The sequence below is a fragment of the Onychostruthus taczanowskii genome, unplaced genomic scaffold (assembly GCF_017590055.1).
Source record: "Onychostruthus taczanowskii isolate IOZ18803 unplaced genomic scaffold, ASM1759005v1 scaffold18, whole genome shotgun sequence".
NCBI classification, from domain to species: Eukaryota; Metazoa; Chordata; class Aves; order Passeriformes; family Passeridae; genus Onychostruthus; species Onychostruthus taczanowskii.
In genome coordinates, this window is record NW_024499017.1 from 6094901 (window position 1) to 6112877 (window position 17977).

General features: G+C 45.9%; 2 protein-coding genes across 3 annotated transcripts; one reads left to right on the top strand and one right to left on the bottom strand.

The window, feature by feature from the left end:
* Positions 1–683: 683 nt before the first annotated feature.
* On the bottom strand, positions 684–7986 carry NUDT21 (nudix hydrolase 21). The gene is made up of 7 exons (XM_041400560.1): positions 7747–7986; positions 5440–5640; positions 4198–4261; positions 3449–3538; positions 2739–2814; positions 2214–2328; positions 684–977 (listed from the first exon to the last, which is right to left on the bottom strand). The coding sequence occupies exons 1-7, from the start codon at positions 7860–7862 to the stop codon at positions 956–958; spliced, it is 684 nt and encodes a 227-aa protein (XP_041256494.1). The 5' UTR covers positions 7863–7986; the 3' UTR covers positions 684–955.
* A 111-nt stretch (positions 7987–8097) lies between these two features.
* OGFOD1 (2-oxoglutarate and iron dependent oxygenase domain containing 1) lies at positions 8098–16095 on the top strand. Of its 2 annotated transcripts, none has more exons than XM_041400555.1 (13): positions 8098–8305; positions 8397–8542; positions 8639–8685; positions 9154–9254; positions 9635–9751; positions 10670–10761; positions 11803–11928; positions 12274–12387; positions 12708–12787; positions 12924–13219; positions 14116–14238; positions 14959–15017; positions 15572–16095. In XM_041400555.1, exons 1-13 carry the CDS (start codon positions 8110–8112, stop codon positions 15731–15733), a joined length of 1659 nt encoding a protein of 552 aa, XP_041256489.1. In that variant the 5' UTR covers positions 8098–8109; the 3' UTR covers positions 15734–16095. The 2 variants fall into 2 exon arrangements, with proteins under 2 accessions (XP_041256489.1, XP_041256490.1); XM_041400556.1 differs by having other exon boundaries at positions 8098–8260; positions 15572–16093.
* Positions 16096–17977: the final 1882 nt, after the last annotated feature.

Here is a 17977-nt window from a genome sequence, read left to right on the forward strand (position 1 = left end):
ATGTCAGGAAAAAGCAAGAGTGTGGGTATCCCTTGCAGGATGAGACAGCACAGGAGAGCATAACATGGAACCACTTGCATGTGGCATTGGCTAAGTGTTTCAGCATGACTCTAATTCTGTCCCATTGCTAAGGAAAAATATACAAAATTAACTTCACTTTCCCTGTTTTAACTGTATCTCAGACTAATCCAACAGGATTTTTCGGGTTGTTACTGTCTTAAGGGGGCACTGAAGGAACACATACATGCTACATCTCTTCCAGGCCCTGTACAAACAGATCCGTTCTGGTAAAAAAGATAAAGACTACATTTGCCTTTAAGTACTCATTCTCCCTCAAAAAAGCACTTCTGGTCTCCAAGTTAATTAAGACTAAAAACAAGACTGAACCCACTTAAGCTATTTCATTTCTCCCTGATCCTAGGGATATTCCCTGCTCAGGGATAAAGATCGCAGCATCTGAATGGGCCCTGAATGGCTTAGCTCCTCCTCATTCCAAGATCACCTGTATTCCTGAAGAAAAGTAATAAAGTTTAAAATATGTATTTAAAAGTAAGAGACAATAAGGAAAAATAAAACAACTAATAAAGAGAAGGGAAAAAAAACCCAAAAAACAAACAAACAAACTAAAAACCCCACAACTAAACAAAACAACAACAAAAACCAAACCAAACCCAAGACAAACAGAATCTTAACCATATTGTTTAATGTTGTACAAAACAAAAAATTGGTGAGTATTACAATGAAAAGGGATTATAACACTGGTAGCCCATTGCCATCTCTCTAGCTAAACAGTTGAGATTCACTTCTCTGTTCATACCATAGAATGTTTATAGTGGCCTTCAGGAACAGAATGACTTAAAAAAATCCTTGTGTCACACATATTCATTTCTCTACAGTTCAAAGCTGTGCTCACAGAGACGGCTTCTTCTACTGGAATCTTCAGGTACATAGGAATTCAGTTGTAAATAAAGTTGAACCTAAAATTAAAAGGATTATACCAAGTGAGGAGTCTTCATTCTTTTTTTTTAAGTGCATTTTTGAATGAATAAGCAAATGTTTTGTTTCTGCTCTGGATAAGCCTCCACCTGACAGGACAAAAGTACCTTTTTTAATAAGACAGCTTTACAGTATAGCAGTATATACATCATTTTTAACAGCCAATCCTACAACAGCATTGCACAACTGTCTCTTATGGTTGCAGAAGAACTAATTAATAACATTTCATGTCCTAAAACAGGTTCATAGATACACAAATCACAGTGAGAGTTACATTCCTCTATCAGCAACTCTTTTGCAGCATTTCTGCTGCTAGGCCAACTTGACGTGTTGCAAGGAGAACATACAGACATAGTGAAGAGAGAATTTTTCCCAGCTAAGTTTCATAAATAAGTGTGGAAGCAAGCATCCATCTCAGCTTCCAGATGCCCAGCCTTTGGATGTGTCTGTTGCATCACTGCCCAACCTGCATAACAGACAGTGTTTTGCTGGTACTCAAGAGGAAGTACCTGCTGTCTTAAAGGAGGGGAAGCCAAAATTTGGGCTAGAGAGAAAAATACTCAGCAGGAAACAAGAATATGATGGGCAACACCAGTGCTAACATTCTGCTAACATACTTTTTGCAGTGTAAGTAGGTGACAGAACTGCTTTCCTGAGGAAGAGCTGGCAGGCTGTGGGACTCCTGGCATGCCTGAACATTCTCTCAAGGAAGAGACCAGTGGGACTAGTGAGCTCTGGAGAGATGAGCCACAAGTCATTTCCAGGTAAGAAAGTCAAAGCATGTATACATTGCAACAGAAAGGAAAAAAATACAGCTGTGCCTACAGATATTTGTGTCATACAGATGCTACACTTCATTAACTCTACTAGAGAGTGTAAAAAACCCACCATATTTAACCAGCATAAAGCTGTGATAACATGCATACCTAACTCAGTGCCTCAAATTTAGATCCTGGCTTTAACTCTCCAGCTGTCCCCAACAGCTACAAGAAGCTGTTCCTCAGTCTGTGCACAGCCTCATCCTCACTGTCTTCCATATCTTCCTTAGCTACAACTGCTAGGTAGTTGTGGTCAGTGCCTTGAAAGTGTCCATCCAGCTCATCTGAAGCAGAATCTTTGGGATAGATGTCACCTTTTTGAGTTGGTTTCTGTAGCCTTGCCTTGCTCTGGTGTCCCACAGCAAATGTGTTCCCAACCATTATACAAATACAACATACCTGCTCAAGAGTTGAGGAAGGCTGGAAATAATAGGTCCATATCCTGGTGCATTGTCATAGAGCTCAAACAATGGTGCAGCAACCAGCTTGTAATTTTTGGGGACTGCAAACAAAGCTAAAAACAAATACAAATCAAATACAAAGCTAAAAACAAATGTTGATGAATCAGAAAAACCAGCACACATTCAGCCAAGGTATCATCATCCCCCACAGACCTCAAAACAAGTTCACTACATGGAGCACTCAAGCAGGTTTATTCCTTTTCTAGTTAAATATGGGTTTCACATCCTGTACACAGACTGATGCAGGAGCAGGAATGAAAATTTACGAGGAATTCATGTTCAAAGGATCATCTACCTTCAAAATAAATACCAACATTTAACTTTGTTAGTGATCAACCATAAACAACTGCAGCATACACATCTTGGTATAACATACACAATCACAACTTTGTTTTCCTTCAGTGAAATGCAAGCATTCAAACATTGTTACAAATACAACCCTTTGATGCAAACAAACACTTACCCTTTTCTTGAAGCTGGACCAAAAAAAGCTTTTTGTGTTCTTTTGGCTTTGTAATATGAGCTGGGATGTACGGGTACTAGAAGAAAAATGGTAAAAAACAGTTGTACAGAGCTTTGAAAATATTGTGTAATCTTAAGTGCTACTTTATAAATTATCAAGTCCTGTACAAGCTTTCAGTGTGTTATATATTGTTCTTTCATGGCATGAAATAAAGAAAACCATTTTCATAAGAAAGTACTTAAGAAAGAAATGCTGTTGCTGTCACAACTATTGACAGGCTCTGAAGTGGCACCAATGCCACAAACAGTTAAAACAACCCAATAAAACAGAAATGCATATAAACAAACTAAGCAAGGATTTTCAATATTAAAGCTCTTAGAAACAGGGTAGTGAGACTGGGGCATCTGTTCCATAAGCAGCAGTGCCAGAGTCCCCATTGTGGCTGCAAAAGGAATTTAAATGGTACATATGTCTCAGCATAGAACTGGAAGCTACTACATCCAGTGGTTTCTCATCCATCAGGACAGGTGTGAGAAGGGAGTTTCCATTTTAAAAAGTTTCCCTTCAGTCATAGAAAGGAGATGAAACAGACAAAACCCAGAAAAACTAATTGCTCATGGAGCAGGTACTCAAGAAGCCCATCTGGCAGGTTGAAGGTTTTTAGAAGTACAGACAGAACAAAGGAGATGGAAGCCCACAGAAGTACTCACCTGTGGAGGTTCAAAGTTTGGTCTCCACCAGTTGCCAATGCAGTCATCAATCACCCAGTCTTGCTGAACACCATCCTGACGACCCAGTATCTATCAAAAATCCAGTACTAATCAGACCTCAAACTACCTCAAGGAAATTGTTTTAGTCAACACATACTGGAAGCACAAAGACTTGCTGTAATATGTGTCTGGTGTAGTTCATAACTGCTCTGAGACAGCTTTCAATAGAATTGTAAAGTATTTTTCCACTAAGTGAGATTTTTTAGTAAAAGCCTCACCTGGTAGGACAAGGGCACTCTAGAAAGATTTCAAAATCTATGCTGTACTCAGCTGGACTGAGTCCTATCAGACCAATGGGAAGAATGAAATGCATTGTTACATTATCTAGCAGAATTACTTTAGCTACTTGGAGAAAATGGTGCATTGGCAGGACTATCTCAAAGGCAAGTCCCCATCAGTTGTCCTCCACAACATATTTTATTGCTCATCTCTACACTCACTTGCCTGAAGCCAGTCAGAAAGCAAAGCTGCAAATGAACACAGGACTTGAGCAGCAGGTAGGAGTCAGCCACACTCATGATGCAGATAAATGAAAACTTGACTGCTTTATTTGTTAACTACCTGAGAACATCACAAAAGCAACAAAATAACAACAGTGGTAAGAAAACTACTCTAATGCTTTAGCTTATTCTGGTATTTCAAAAATAATGCAACATTCTGCTACAGCAACATAATGAAAGCAAACAGACCTCTGTCATTAAGCGTTTGAGCCCCTCTACCTCATCTTCTCCTGGATTGAGTTCACCACCAGGTCTGTTAAAATAATCAGTGATGAAAGCCAAAGTTATTTTATTGCATTTACCAATCTTCACAGGCAAGTTCCAGTGTGCTTCCAGGCAGGGAGTTACAAATTCACTTATGGCTCTTAAGTCAGAACTTCCAGAACTAGCTTTGCTGAATTTGAAGACAACAGTATAGATTTCACAAAAACTGAAACTAAAATGGCTATTTATGTCCCTTAAAAATAACCACTGCATAAAATACTTTAAGTTCAGCAGGACAAACCATAACAGTACACATGATAATAACTTGGACCCTTATAGGGTAAAGTTTTAACAGTAATAACCAGAAGCTGAAGGGCTGTAAATACTGCCTGTATTTGTTCTTATCACAAAATCAGCACTCACTGAAGAACACAGAAAGCAGAAAATAAAACTCATGTGGAAAAATGATGCAAGATCATTCATTTTCATCATTACAGCATTTTGCAAATCATTTACAGTCTTGCCTAGTTTATCCGCAACAGCCCTTCAAATCAAGATGTCAAAAACAAATCTAGATGTAAAATTAGACTTAACACACACAAAATTGAGAAAAATATAAAATGTTAAAACAAAAGAACAAGAACACAAACACGGTAACTTGAAACAAGTCGAGGCCATCTAGTTTAAAAAAGAAAATCACCACCATCACTACAACCATATTCAATCACTAAAGCTTCACTCTGGCTGTGGTAACTATGAGATGAACTGAAGCAATTTTCTCAAATTAGATGCCTACCTTTCTTGCTATGCCAGCTGAGCCATTAGTTTGTAAACAGATATCATTCTGCATTTACAGGGGGTTAGTCCTTGGCCTCCACCTGCCCACTTTTATGGGCATAGCATGAGCTATTGAAGCACAACAGCTTTCACAATGCAAGTACAACACACCAACTGTTGATAATGAGTTTTAAACAAGATTTTACTGTAGTGATGCACTGTAACTAAGATTCCCAGTCAGTTCCAAACCAAATCATCCCCCTCACAAGCAGAGTCAAACACACTTTAGATTAAAACACCACCATTCAAAAAATATTTTCCAGACTAAGTTTTACAAGCAATGAATCCCATTCAAAACATTGAGCAGTTGGCCACAGTTTAACCTCCAGCCCACATGTTTAGCGGTCTGTGACAAGAAACTGAAGTTACACTTAGGAAACGGACACTTACAGCTTGAAAAAAGTTGTACCCAGCTGCAGTAACAGCACGTGGGGCAGCCTGTGCTCATGCACTATCAGAACTCCTTCCACTGTCCGCCTCATGCCAATCTTGTCAAACTCTTCTCTCATGCGCTGAAACCGAGCTGCCACGGAGCTGTCCTTCTCATACAGAGGCTCCTTCGTGCCAAACGTGTAATTTGTCAGAGGATACCTGTAAGGAGGACAAAAAAATGTTACTGCATAACAAGGAATCTAACTTGAAACCCCCGTGACACAGCATCTAGCCTGAGGCAGACCCTTCACTGCTTGATGGGTAAGTCATAGTGCAGGGCTAAAATCTTTATTTGGTGGCTTATGAGGCCCCTGTCCCAGGGAGATCTGCACTACGAACACACAAGCACAGACAGTCCTGTTGAGCTGCACTCTAGCCTGGTGCAGGCTCTAAACAGGAAAAGAAGCACAGAACCAACTGTCATTCCACAGCCACCCTCTTTGATCTCCACGCTGCAGGGAAATGCTCTGAAAGGAGCTGGAAAGAGACTGGAGAAAAAGCTCTGCTGGGAAGGGGACTGCACAGGACTGCAGGTTTTCTTCTGCAGATGTTATGAGAGCCTGAAAACTAAACTGTTAGAAGGGGCTTTGTTTTGAAGTGGGAAATCAGACAAGTGGATCACAGCAGAGGAGAACTGCTGAGTTTCTGAGTACAGGGTTGGGAGCCTGGGGTAGGACCAAGAGCAGATCCCTCTGCTGGGCTGGTGCTGGGCCCCTGCACTCCCTGACAGTGCAGCAGAAACTCGGCGATTTCTCCAGGTAAAAACAGAAAGAAAGGAAAGGTTAGGCAAGAAATGGGTCAGTCCAGCACAGGGCAACAGGGGAGTGTTATGTAACAGAGAGGTCTGATGGCAGCAGACCTGGAGGAAAGACAATCACCCAGCTAAGTCAAAAGGGAGAAGAATTTGATTCTGGGCAGAGCAGTGGTGAGTTATCACCATGCCTTTACTGACTTGTGGCACACAACAGAATGAATGACTGATGTTTTCCTTGAAATGCTTCTTGGCATGGATTCTTTCCCCAAACATGTCAAACTTTAGTAGCATACATTCTTCCTCCCTCAAATTCCAGCCCCCCTCCTCCTCCAATTTTCCTCATGCTTTACAGTGGTTAAAATAACAAGCCAGTTACCACTGTCAGAGACTTTTCTCATGTAGACAAGTGAGCCAAAACAAGCAGCTTCCAAACCACAGGTTCATTTACTAACAAGCTCCTCTACTTTCACTTATAGTTTAAAACCATCTACATTTCTTTTTCCATTCATTTCCATTTTTAGATACATAAATGGCTTTAATAATAACCTATATTGCTAACCCATACTATACTAATGTGGTGCATTAGTCTGTACATCAAAACCCTCAGCCTTGACTTAAAAAAAATGCTGCTGGTAACACAGCTTCATGATGAGTCTTTGCTTCAGAAACCCGATAGAAATATTCCAGTTTTTGAAGTTCATATTTGAATTTTCACATGACTTCGTGAATAAACTCAGCTACATCAGAAAACCACAAAAGTGTCAGTGACTAATAGCTAAAATTGAATATTGACTGTTGCAGCTAACATTTGCTGGTTTTTGCAACTTGACAGAGCACATAACAAAGAACACATCCCAAATCCACCAGATTCACTGGAAGAAGCAAAAATATATGACTTCTCAAAAAAAAAAAAAAAAAACATGAATACTTATTAGTAAGTAGTTTGCATCTGTGACGATTTTCTGTGGTAGGAAACACTCTGAATTTTAACTCCTACACCTGTACCAGACCATCCACAAACCCCAGGCACATGCAGCCACATCCTACTGCCTGCCCAGGGTCAGCCCAAATCCCAGCGAGGCCAAAAAAATCCCTCTGCCGCCTTTCTGAATGCCTGTGAGAGCACGAAAATGGCTGTGATGCTCACCACACCTAAACCTTCCCTGTGTCACTTGGGGTTCACACCTCCCGAGCCAGACGCTGTTTCTAAGCACTAAAACGCTTACACCGAATACTCCACACTCCCACCAAGGCCGGCAAGCCCTCGGCGCCCTCCGTACCCTCGGCACCCTCAGCGCGGCTCAGCAGCCCCTGTGAAGGGGGCGAGCTCCCAGCGGCACTCGGGCTCTGCCGCTGTGCCCCCAGCCCTCCGAAGGGCCGGGACCCTCCGGACCTCGCACGGCGGGCACTGAGGGAAAACCCCGCCGAGCCTGCTGAGGGAGCGGGGACGAGCTCGCCCGCGGGGCGGGACGGGAGGGGGCAGAGCCGGGCAGGCCCGAGGCGGCGCTCACAGGTTGATGGTCCTTTCCAGCGTGAGCGGCTTCGTCTGCTGGATGTACTTGTTCCCGAACTGGTTCACCCCGCGGGGCCAGCCGGTCTGCGAGCGGTTGGGCGGCACCACGGACATGGCGAGAAGCGGCGGGAACAGGCGGCGGGAGCGCTCAATCACTTCTGGGCGGCGGCAGCGGCGTCCGCCATTAACACCCGCCCAGCCCTCAGCGCCGCGCGCCGCCTGCCGGGACCCACGGCGCTCCGCCCCACCTCTCCTCGCTCATTGGTCAACGGCTTCCCGTCCCGCCTCCGCACGAGCCGATTGGCCACCGCGGGCGAAGCGCGGGGACCACAGGGAGTCGTAGTCCGGCCGGGACGGTACCATGGCCACCAAGCGTCACGGAGCGGCAGCGCCGGCGGCGGCGAAGCGCGGGAGGCGCGAGGCGCGCGCAGAGCTGTGCGCGGCCCTCGGGGACGCGGCGCTGCGGGAGCGCGCGGGGGCGGCCTGGGCCCGCGGGGAGCGGCTCCGGCACGGTACGGCACGGCCCGGCCGGGCCCGCGGGGAGCGGCTCCGGCACGGTACGGCCCGGCCGGGCCCGGGGGGAGCACGCACGGTACGGTACGGCGTGTCCCGGCTCCCCGCCTCTCACCGACGGCCTTTCCCTTGCAGAAGCGGTGCTGCTGGAGCCGGCCCCGTTCCGGCACGGTGTCATTCCCGGTTTTCTGGCGGGCCCGGCTTTCGCGGAGGCGCTGCGGGATGAACTGCTGGGTCTCGGCTTCCGCGGGCGGCGCAATGACCTCCTGTCGCTGCAGCAGGTGGGCCCAGGGCCGAGCTGAGCTGGGCCGGGCCGAGCTGCGCCGAGCCGAGCCACCCTAACCCCGTCCCTTCTTCTCTTCCATGGGCCGCCGCAGTCCGAGGAGCTGGGGGCAAGCCCGGAGCCCCACGTCGCTGCCCTGAGGTAAAGCGTGGGCTCGGGGCTCTGCCCGCTCAGGGTGTGGGGAAGAGCCGTGCTGGCTCCACGGGGAAGGCGATTGCGGGGTGGGCCCGCAGCGTGGCCGCCTTCTGCCCCAAAATCGGGCCAAAAACCGGCCCTGGAGCGCTGAATCTGCTCTGTGCTTGTCGTGGGCACTGAAGTGTGTTCAGCTTTCATCCGTAGTCAGCTCTCCTGCATCTGTCACCTCTGAAACGCTTCCCGGTGCACCTTCCGACCGGTTGCATGCTTGCTGCTGGTTGTTGCCAGCAGTGCTGTGAGCACTGGGCTGTTTCCCTGGCCAGCACCTGTGTGGTTCTACAGAAACACAGTCACTCACAGCAACAGCACCTGTAACTCTTTAAACAGTTGGCAGAAAGGCAATAAATTAGTTTAGTTTGTGATGATATGTTTTATAACACAGGAGGACACTTACTTGTGTGCTTATCTTCTCAGGCATGCTCTGTGTGAAGAATTCCAAGCGTGGCTTTCTGCTGTGACCCAGATAGTGCTGGAGCCAACTATTGACATATCCTGTGCTAAATATGAATATACTGGTCAGTCTATAAGTGATCATTTCCCTAAAGCTTCTGTGCATGTGTAGGGAACAAAATGTCTATAGAACACCTAATTTTATTCTAGTTCCAGAGGGTCCTAGAGCAGAATAGTGTCTGAAAATGAAGTACAGATGATGAAAAAACTGTTGCTGGTGCCTGTACCTTCAGAATGGCCTGATCTGTCAATTGCAGTGCAGTCCCACAGAAGTGAACCTTGCAGATCTCAGGCTAGTGATGCTGATGAGTGAAAATGCAGTTCTTGGAAAGAACATGTTTTTTCTTGTCATATCCTTGTGGGGCCAAAGCTGGAAAGCAGTTGTTAGAATTAATCATGCATGTACTGGAAAGATGCTACAGCAGCAGAACGTGTGTAATTGCAGATGTCTTGCTGTGCCACGATGATGAACTGGAAGGTCGGAGAATCGCTTTCATCCTGTACCTCGTCCCACCCTGGGAGAAAAGTGATGGGGGAACGCTGGATCTGTACAGCACAGACGGTAAAAGCTCCAAGCCCAGCCTCAGGTGGATGTAAAAGATGAAGCTCATGTGCCCCTTGCAGCAGTTCTCACCTCAAACAGTAGATTGGAGATAAAGAGTTTCTCCTTTGTTCAGAGAAGTTGATGTATAAGTAAAGTGTGCCCCTTGGGATGGGCTGTATCAGGCTTTGCAGACTGTGCTAACAGGCAACAGCAGACAAACTTTTGGAAGGGTCAGGAGTAGAGGCAAGATGGAAGCAATGCCAGTAAATATGCTTGGAACTCCAGACTGATTACAGTAACTTCCCTTTCCAGCAGCAGAACCACAGAATGGTTGGGGTTGGAAGGGATCTTAAAGCTCGTCTTGTTCAGCCTGCCTGCTATAGGCAGGGACATGATCTGCTAGACCAGGATGCTGCAAACCCCATTGAGCATTTCTAGGATGGGGCAGCTATAGTTTCTCTAGGCAAAGCCTGCCTGATATAGGCAAGGACATGATCTGCTGGACCAGGATGCTGCAAACCCCATTGAGCATTTCTAGGATGGGGCAGCTATAGTTTCTCTAGGCAACCTGTGCCAGTACCTCACTGCTCAAAGTAAAGGATTCCTTTCTAATAGCTAATCTAAACACACCCTTTGTTTGAAGTCATTCCTCTTTGTTCTGTTATTCCATGCCCTTGTCTTCATGCCCATGTCCCAACTCCTTCTACAGCACTCTTGGTAGCTCCTTTTGGCACAGGAAGAGGCTTTAGGTTGCCCCAGAACCTTCTCTTCTCAAGCTGAACAGCCCCAACTCTGTCTCCATGCAGAGGTGCACTGATTCCTCACCCTTGTTCTGAGCTCCATGCCTTATACCCAGGTGTCCCACCAGTCACAGAATCTTGTTGTCAGAGAGAAATCCCAGTTCATATCTTAACCACAGCATGTTTTCTTCCTCAGAACACTTTCAGCCACAGCAAATCACCAAGTCATTAGTGCCTTCATGGAACACACTGGTTTTCTTTGAAGTGTCTCCAGTCTCTTTCCACCAGGCAAGGACTGTATCTTGTTAAGTTTTTTAATCCTCATTGTTGTGGTTATTTCTTCTGTGTGTTATTACAGTCCTGATGGGGAGGGAGAAGAATTGTGGGTGTAGTGGATACTTGTGCTAAGTGCCATGTGCTAAAGAGAGGGCTTCAAGGACATGAAGGAGGACAAGAACCAACAAAGCCAAATTTAAACCATCAGTGTAGTTGCACCATCCTGGGAAAGAAAAATTTCCATTTCTATTTTGTGTTTCTATCCTGGCAAGCCACTGCTGTGAATTTAGCTCTCACTTGTTTCTTTTTGTTGGCTTGTTTTAAACTGGCTCACATTTTTGATATGGTGGTCATGACTTTGCTCCAGAAGAGCTCCTCAGGCCATCCATCACCTTGCCAACAGTGCAAGGGCACTGTGCAGATCTGGCTGTACCCCCCCAGTGACACAGCCATGGTGCAGTGCCTGCAGCAGAAATGCTGGTACAGTTAAGGAGTACTCTGTGGCACTTGTCAGGAAAAGGCCCTGGAACAGGATGAATAATTTGGGGACCTGCATGACACAAACACCTGACTGAAATCTGACACTCCTGTGTACCTGAGAGTACCAGGGACTGTATCACACAGGGCCAGAGAGCAGGAGGCTGGAAAGGAAGATGATCAGTGATATAGATTGGGCATGTCCTGATCTAGGCCACTTAGGGAGCTATTTTTGTGTCATCTGTCTCTTACAGTTGTTAATTAAGAGCTGCATCTACTTGGTCACTGCTCTGATTGTTTTCAGGTAGTGATTTAATTTTGTCTTAAAAATCCATGACTCAAAGCTCTCAGAGGAAGGGAGAGAGAATGGATTCTCCGTGAGCTTGGAGTAAAAGCTTAGAGTGGAATTCTGGAAACCGGCAATGGATGTCAGGACAATAAGCCTCTCTCTGATCATCTGCCCTGGCATTTCTGTGCATGCAGTGGGCTCTCTGGAGCAGAGTCCATCTCCTGTCACGAGTTAGCCTGGCCCCTGCAGAGCTGGTCCCTGTGTGACGCGCTGCCCCGTTGTTGCAGGTGTCGGAAGTTCTGTCGCGCAAGTGCCGCCTGTCAGTGAGCGGTTGGTTCCACGGCCCCTCCGTGCCCAGACCTGCACGGCACATTGAAGCCCCCTTGGCCAGGAGCCCACACATCCCCTATGATGTGAGTAACAAGCCTGTATCTGCATATCTGCATTTCTGTGTCTGCCCTCTTCTTGTAATACCTGTTAGGGAATGCATCAATGCACTGGGGATGCTTTAATCTTTATCCCATTTTCCTTTTCATTTCCTGTTGATAAATTTGTATTCAGTTTCTTTCTTATGTATCTTTGTATGTTTTACATACCTACAGTAGTTCAGAGAATGTGGTGAATACCCTGTGGTGCAAGGAAATAAGGCAATAGAGTGTGTTTGTGTGTAGGAATCCAGCTCTGTAGCCAGCTCGGTAGGGGGAATTGGGGAATCTTCGCTTCTGAAAATTCAGTTTTCTAACCCATTTCCCTTCCAGCATGAAATATTGTATGAGTGGATCAATCAAGTTTATTTGGACCTGGACTCCCAAGCTCAAATCCAGGAGGAATTTGAGGAGCGATCAGAAATTCTCCTGAAAGACTTTCTTCAGGTGAGCCCAGTGGTTCAATTTGATGGGATCTGCCAGAACTGGTCAGAGGGCTGGCAAGTACCACATGGCACGAAGGCTGGGAAAGGGCTTGCTTGCACATCCATTAAAACAAAACACCTTCTAAGTTTCACATCTAAAGGAAAATGGACCAGGTGACCTCCAGAGCCCCTTTCCAACCTCAGCCACTCTGATTCTGTGGAATGATCCCCTCTGACTGCCTGTACACTGCTGCATCAGGACTCAGCAAAAATAAAACACTTGTCTTCAACCTTGTTTTCTTGGGAGCTAAATGTTAACATTTCTGCATCTCTTTCTCCTAGAAAGAGAAATACCAACTACTGTGTGAAGCATTGGAGAAGAAAGAGATCCAGTGGAGTAGTCGAGGACCAGCCAATAAAAGGTGGGGAATGACAGCACGCTGCACCTGGTGATCAGGCTGAGCAGGAGCTGCCATGAGGCTGCACTGGTCAATGCTATCCATCTAGATATGGTCCTTGTGGGCTCTCCCACAAGGAGTTACATGTGCTGTCTTTCAGACTCTATGAGGCAGCAGAGGAAGACAGCCTCCCAGACACCCTGAAGAAATTCCTGCAGCTGCTGCGCTCTGAGGCCTTATTTTTACTGCTTTCCAACTTCACTGGCCTAAAGCTGCACTTCCTGGCTCCCTCTGATGAGGATGAAGATGCTGGGGAGGGACAAGCAGCAGACACCAGTGGGCACAGCAGTCCCAAAACTGAGCAGGAAGAGACTGAACAACCAGCTAATGGCAATCCCCATCAGCCACTCCAGCCTGAGAACACCCCTGAAGCACAGGATGGCGAGACGCAGAGCAGTGAGTAGAGCAGCAGCAGTGTCAAAGGATTCAAACAAAATTCCCAGTGATTTTCAGGGAACTAGGGTTTCACCTTGTACTGCAACCAGCACAAGGCACTAGTACAAATGTGGCACTTGAAGCATTTTAGACTGATTATCTGAAATCAGTGACAATTGCAAAAGAATTTGGAGTAAATCAATGACTAATTTGAAAGATACAATTTTGAACAGACCTAAATCCTAAGGGTGGGACTTTTGAGGGGGACTGTTAGTCTTTTGTCAATAGTTACATGGTTTCTACATCCACAGAGCCCTGCTTCATATGAAGTATATTCTTGTATGAGATAATAAATCCAGAAGAGAAAGGTGAGCAGGTCAGAAGTAAAACAATTTTAGAATTAGAAAACTGATACCGAAAACTAGGATTCAACCTTTCAGAAAACACTGTCAGCCTAAACAACCTTAGTTGAATTTAGTTGTCACCAGTGACAACTATGAAAGATTAGATTAATTTTGGATTTTGATTGGTGATGTTTATTTAAAACCAGCGGCTCTGAAGTTTAAGGGTAGAATTTTTGAAAATGCTCATCCTGCACTAAGTCAGACAAGTTAGTGGACACTGGAATAAAAGGTAATAAAAAAACAAGTCCTACTGAAAAAATCCCACCAGAATAGTTACCAGGAGCAAAGGATGCATGGAACAAATCTTGGTCCCACTCCTACACATTGTTCAAAGTACCTAACCTAGAGTCACCTCTAGGAGAGATACTGACATGTGATATGTGGTTTTAGCCTTTTTCCACTGGGGCCAGCAGACAGTTTCACAGTGGTGTGAGATCACTGAGCTCCTCACACGCTTTGAGCTCAGCTGATGTGGCTTCATGGCTCTCCCTGGGTGTTTGTGCCCTCTCCTAGGCTCGGGCACCCCTGTGTGTGCAGGGGAGCTGCGACGTTGGACCCACGGGCACTACACTCTTGTCCATGACTCTCAAGCCACAGAATTTGCTCTTGACCTGCTCTTCTTCTGTGGCTGTGAAGGTGAGTGGATGAGATAGAGATGTCAGACATGTCAGACTCTCCTTTTACAAGGTTTGCATAAAGAAATGACTTCTGAGTTCTCAGCAGTGCTAAAGCAGCCAAAATTTCCCTGCCTTCTCCTACATAGAAGGTGTCTGTAGACTTTGTCGTAGTCCTTACTTCGACATAAACCCTGTTTTCAGTAGTCCTCATGCAAAGGTTTGGGATTGTGGCCTTGGAATCATCTCTGGCCTTTCCCGCTTGCGCCAGGAGGTGGCGCTTGGACAGAGGGAAAGGCTGAGTCTCCCAGACCTTTGCTCTGCTAAACAATGGCGTTTTCAAAAGTTACTTTAGGCATACCTAGGCATTTTGGGTTGATTGCTAGTTAGATAGTGGTTAAAAAAAAAAAAAAAGTAAACACAAGCATTTTAGACCAGATGAGGCCAGAATGTACAGCTGACTGAAATCCTTTGGCATATCTGCTAGGGCAGAACTGTTCTACAAGTGAGGAGCAGTGCACCAAAAAACTTGAAATAGCCCATCTACCATAAAAGGCAAATCCAGTACATTTGCTTCAAGTTGTTTCTGAACAGAAGAAAGCAAATAGACTGGAAGGAGGTAAATACTTACCCTGTATCCAGTAACCTTGGGGAGTGGGGTGAAAAAACGGCATCTCCTAGAAGGCTGCTTGGAGCCTGGACAGCACTGAGGTTTCTAAGAATCTTTCTTTTCTGTTTTAAGACTGGGATCCTGAATATGGTGGCTTTACTTCCTACATTGCAAAAGGTGAAGATGAAGAGGTAAGGACCTCAGTTGCTAGCTGCAAACCAGATAAAACTGTTTAGGGTGGAGAGACATAATTACCCTTTGTCATAACGCCAGTGTAATGCTGAGGGTGCTCAGTAGCACACTGGAGCCTCCTTGCCCCAGTCACTGCTCATGGGCAAAGCTCTGGCCTCAGCTTCAAGAGACTGCTGTTTACTAAAGCATGAGACCTGGGCCCTGAGAGTGCCTCAGCACCTGCACCCAGGGCTGTTAGGGAAGCCTGCCTTGAAGGGACACAAGGCTGTAGCAGGGATAGCACTTGTCCAGGGAAGTGCTGTTCACTGGGGTCCCATTCAGCATCAGTACTAGGACAGTGCTGAGCAGTCATACTAGTAAGAAGTCCAGAAGCTTTTAATGTATAACAATGCTTCAGGTAAAGGGTATTAAAATGAAAATAGTGTCACAGTTCATTTTCTAACACCAGCCCTTTGTTCTAACTAACTTTTGAAACTGTTTCGTTTTTTCTTAAGAACTTTATCAAAGCTATTTTTGTGGAACTGATTTCCTTCCTTATCTTTATGTCCTTCAGCTGTTGACAGTGAACCCAGAGGACAACTGCTTGGCCTTAGTTTATAGAGACAAAGAAACAATGAAGTTTGTGAAATACATCAACCATCGAAGCTTGGCACGCCTGAACAAGCATCCAAACAGAACAGGATTTTGGGATTTTTCCTTTGTCTATTATGAGTGATGGTGTAGTGTGCCCACTGTCACAGAGAACAGCGGTGGGTGGTGGGCAGGTTCCTACCCAGATGTCCAGCTCTGACCTAAGCACAGACAAACTTTGCTCATGCAACTCCATCACACTGCATAATGTAGGGGCAGGTCGTTTTTTTAACTGCAAAAAAGGGGAATTCAGTCTTCTCCTGGGTCCATTGTAACACACTCTCAACTCTTAATGCTCTGTGGGTGAGGTTGCCACACAACTGTTACCTTTCCAGCTGTTCTCTCATGGGAGCAGCACAGTGGCATCTCTGACCCATCAGGGTGAGAATTACAACTGTCCATTGCTCCAGGCTGCTGACTGATTTTATTAAAAAAAAAAAAGGAAATGGGTCAGTTAAATGTTTCATACACTGGTCGGGCAAGTTTTGTTAGCAAATGCCCAAGACATTTTCTGGGGCTTAACTGTGTTCCTCAGACAGAAATAAAGGAGCCGCCAAGGGAAATATGAGGTTTTTCCAGCTGCACAACTCTGTGGAGTTGGAAAGGAAGACAGTGAGGCTATAAAGGCATTGGGAAGGACTTGGCACAATAACAAGGAGCAGGACTTTATTATGCTAAATGCTGTGCAGACAGATCTAGATTCTGCCCTTTTTCCAAAGAATTTACAATCTAAACAGCCAAGAAGAAACCTGCTCCTGTGCACTCTCCTTGGGTGGGTGTGCAGACAGCTCTGAGCTCCAGCCTGAAAACAGGAGCAAGAGGCTGGAAGCAGGAATGAGGCAACTTACCTTTTACTGGCTTGGTGTCTACAGGTAATATGGAGGTCACCAAACAGCATGGCCTTATGTCCTTTTTGTTATGTCCTGGGATCTCCTGGGTTTTAACATGGCTGTCACTGGAGATCAGATGTTTTGAAGCAGCAGCCAGCCAAGTCCTGTGGTAAACACTGCAAGAAAGGCAGTGAGTGTGACCTTGGTGCAACACCTCCCTGCACATTTTCAATACTGTGCACCTGCCTCACATTCACTGCAAGCAGGACTGCCAGACTCACCTCTGAGGTGTCCAGCCCACCACGAGGTGCAGCAGAGCTGTACCAATGCTTCAGGAGACAGCCAGGGTGCAGAACACACTGCTGGAGACTCGGCCCTGCTCTGCACCTGCTTGCCTGAAACCTTTTTTTGTCACAGACAGACAGGTTCTTGCAGCTGATGCAAGCCAGACAGTGCAGGCCATGGGCTTGCTGTAAGCTGGGGAGTGTGCATGTTTCATTGCTCCTGACTCTCTTGGGTGGGGAGTCAGGAGAAGCTTTGGATTAAAGTCTGCTCCTTCTCCCATTCCAGGCCTGTTGCTGGAGGCCACCACAGTGGTGTAAGACCACAGCTGGCAGTACAGGAGCAGTAAACTCAAAGCAAGGCTCACTGCTGACATGAGTACTCTGCACCCTTTTCTGAGCAGGTGGGATGTCCTGTGGCCATGTCTGCATGAAGATACAGCAGCAACAACCTTCAGCTTCAATCCCAATACACAAAGTTCAAAAAAGGAATCCCTGAGGCAGGTAGCAGGAACCCCTGCCACTGCTTCCAAAGGGAAAGGTATCTCAGCCCCCACAGGAGCCAGAGCAAGGGGCCAACACTGCTGTTAGAGACTCTCTAGCTCCAGTGTCAGTTCCATCCCACATGAGCAGCAGCTGCTCAATTCTAGCTACTCTCTCATGCTCTGTTGTGCAGGAAGGATGGCTGGGAGGTGGTTGCCCCAAGCTGCTGTTGCAAGATCTTGTTCATATTCTGACTCATTTCCCAAAACCAGCACCTCTGTGTGCTGCCAAAACTCTCTCTCTTGGTTTTAATCTTCCTTTACCACTTACAAAGACAAAGGGATGAAGCTAGAAACAAATCCTAAAGTGAGGACAGAACCGTTTGCATCATGGTTTCTGAGGTACTTTTCTGCCTATTGGGACAGCAGCTCTTCCTGGGAAGAAAACTTCCTGGGAAGTTCTTATAGAAACAAGTTCTTATTCTCAGCTCTCCCCTAGAAAGAGACAAGTAATGGAGGTTTCAAAGAAAAAAACCCCAAAATTATTTGAGTAGTTTAGAACAAAAGTAACAGACACCACAGCTATTCACAGCATAGTCTGCTAGGCGAAGTTGGGAGGAAATTAACAAAGTAAGTTTACTTCTTCGACTGCATTGTGAGCCTAACAATGTGCTTGGTAGATCTTGGAACATCCTTCCAGGAGACTGGGAAGAAGTCAGACTCTTTAGAGCTTGCT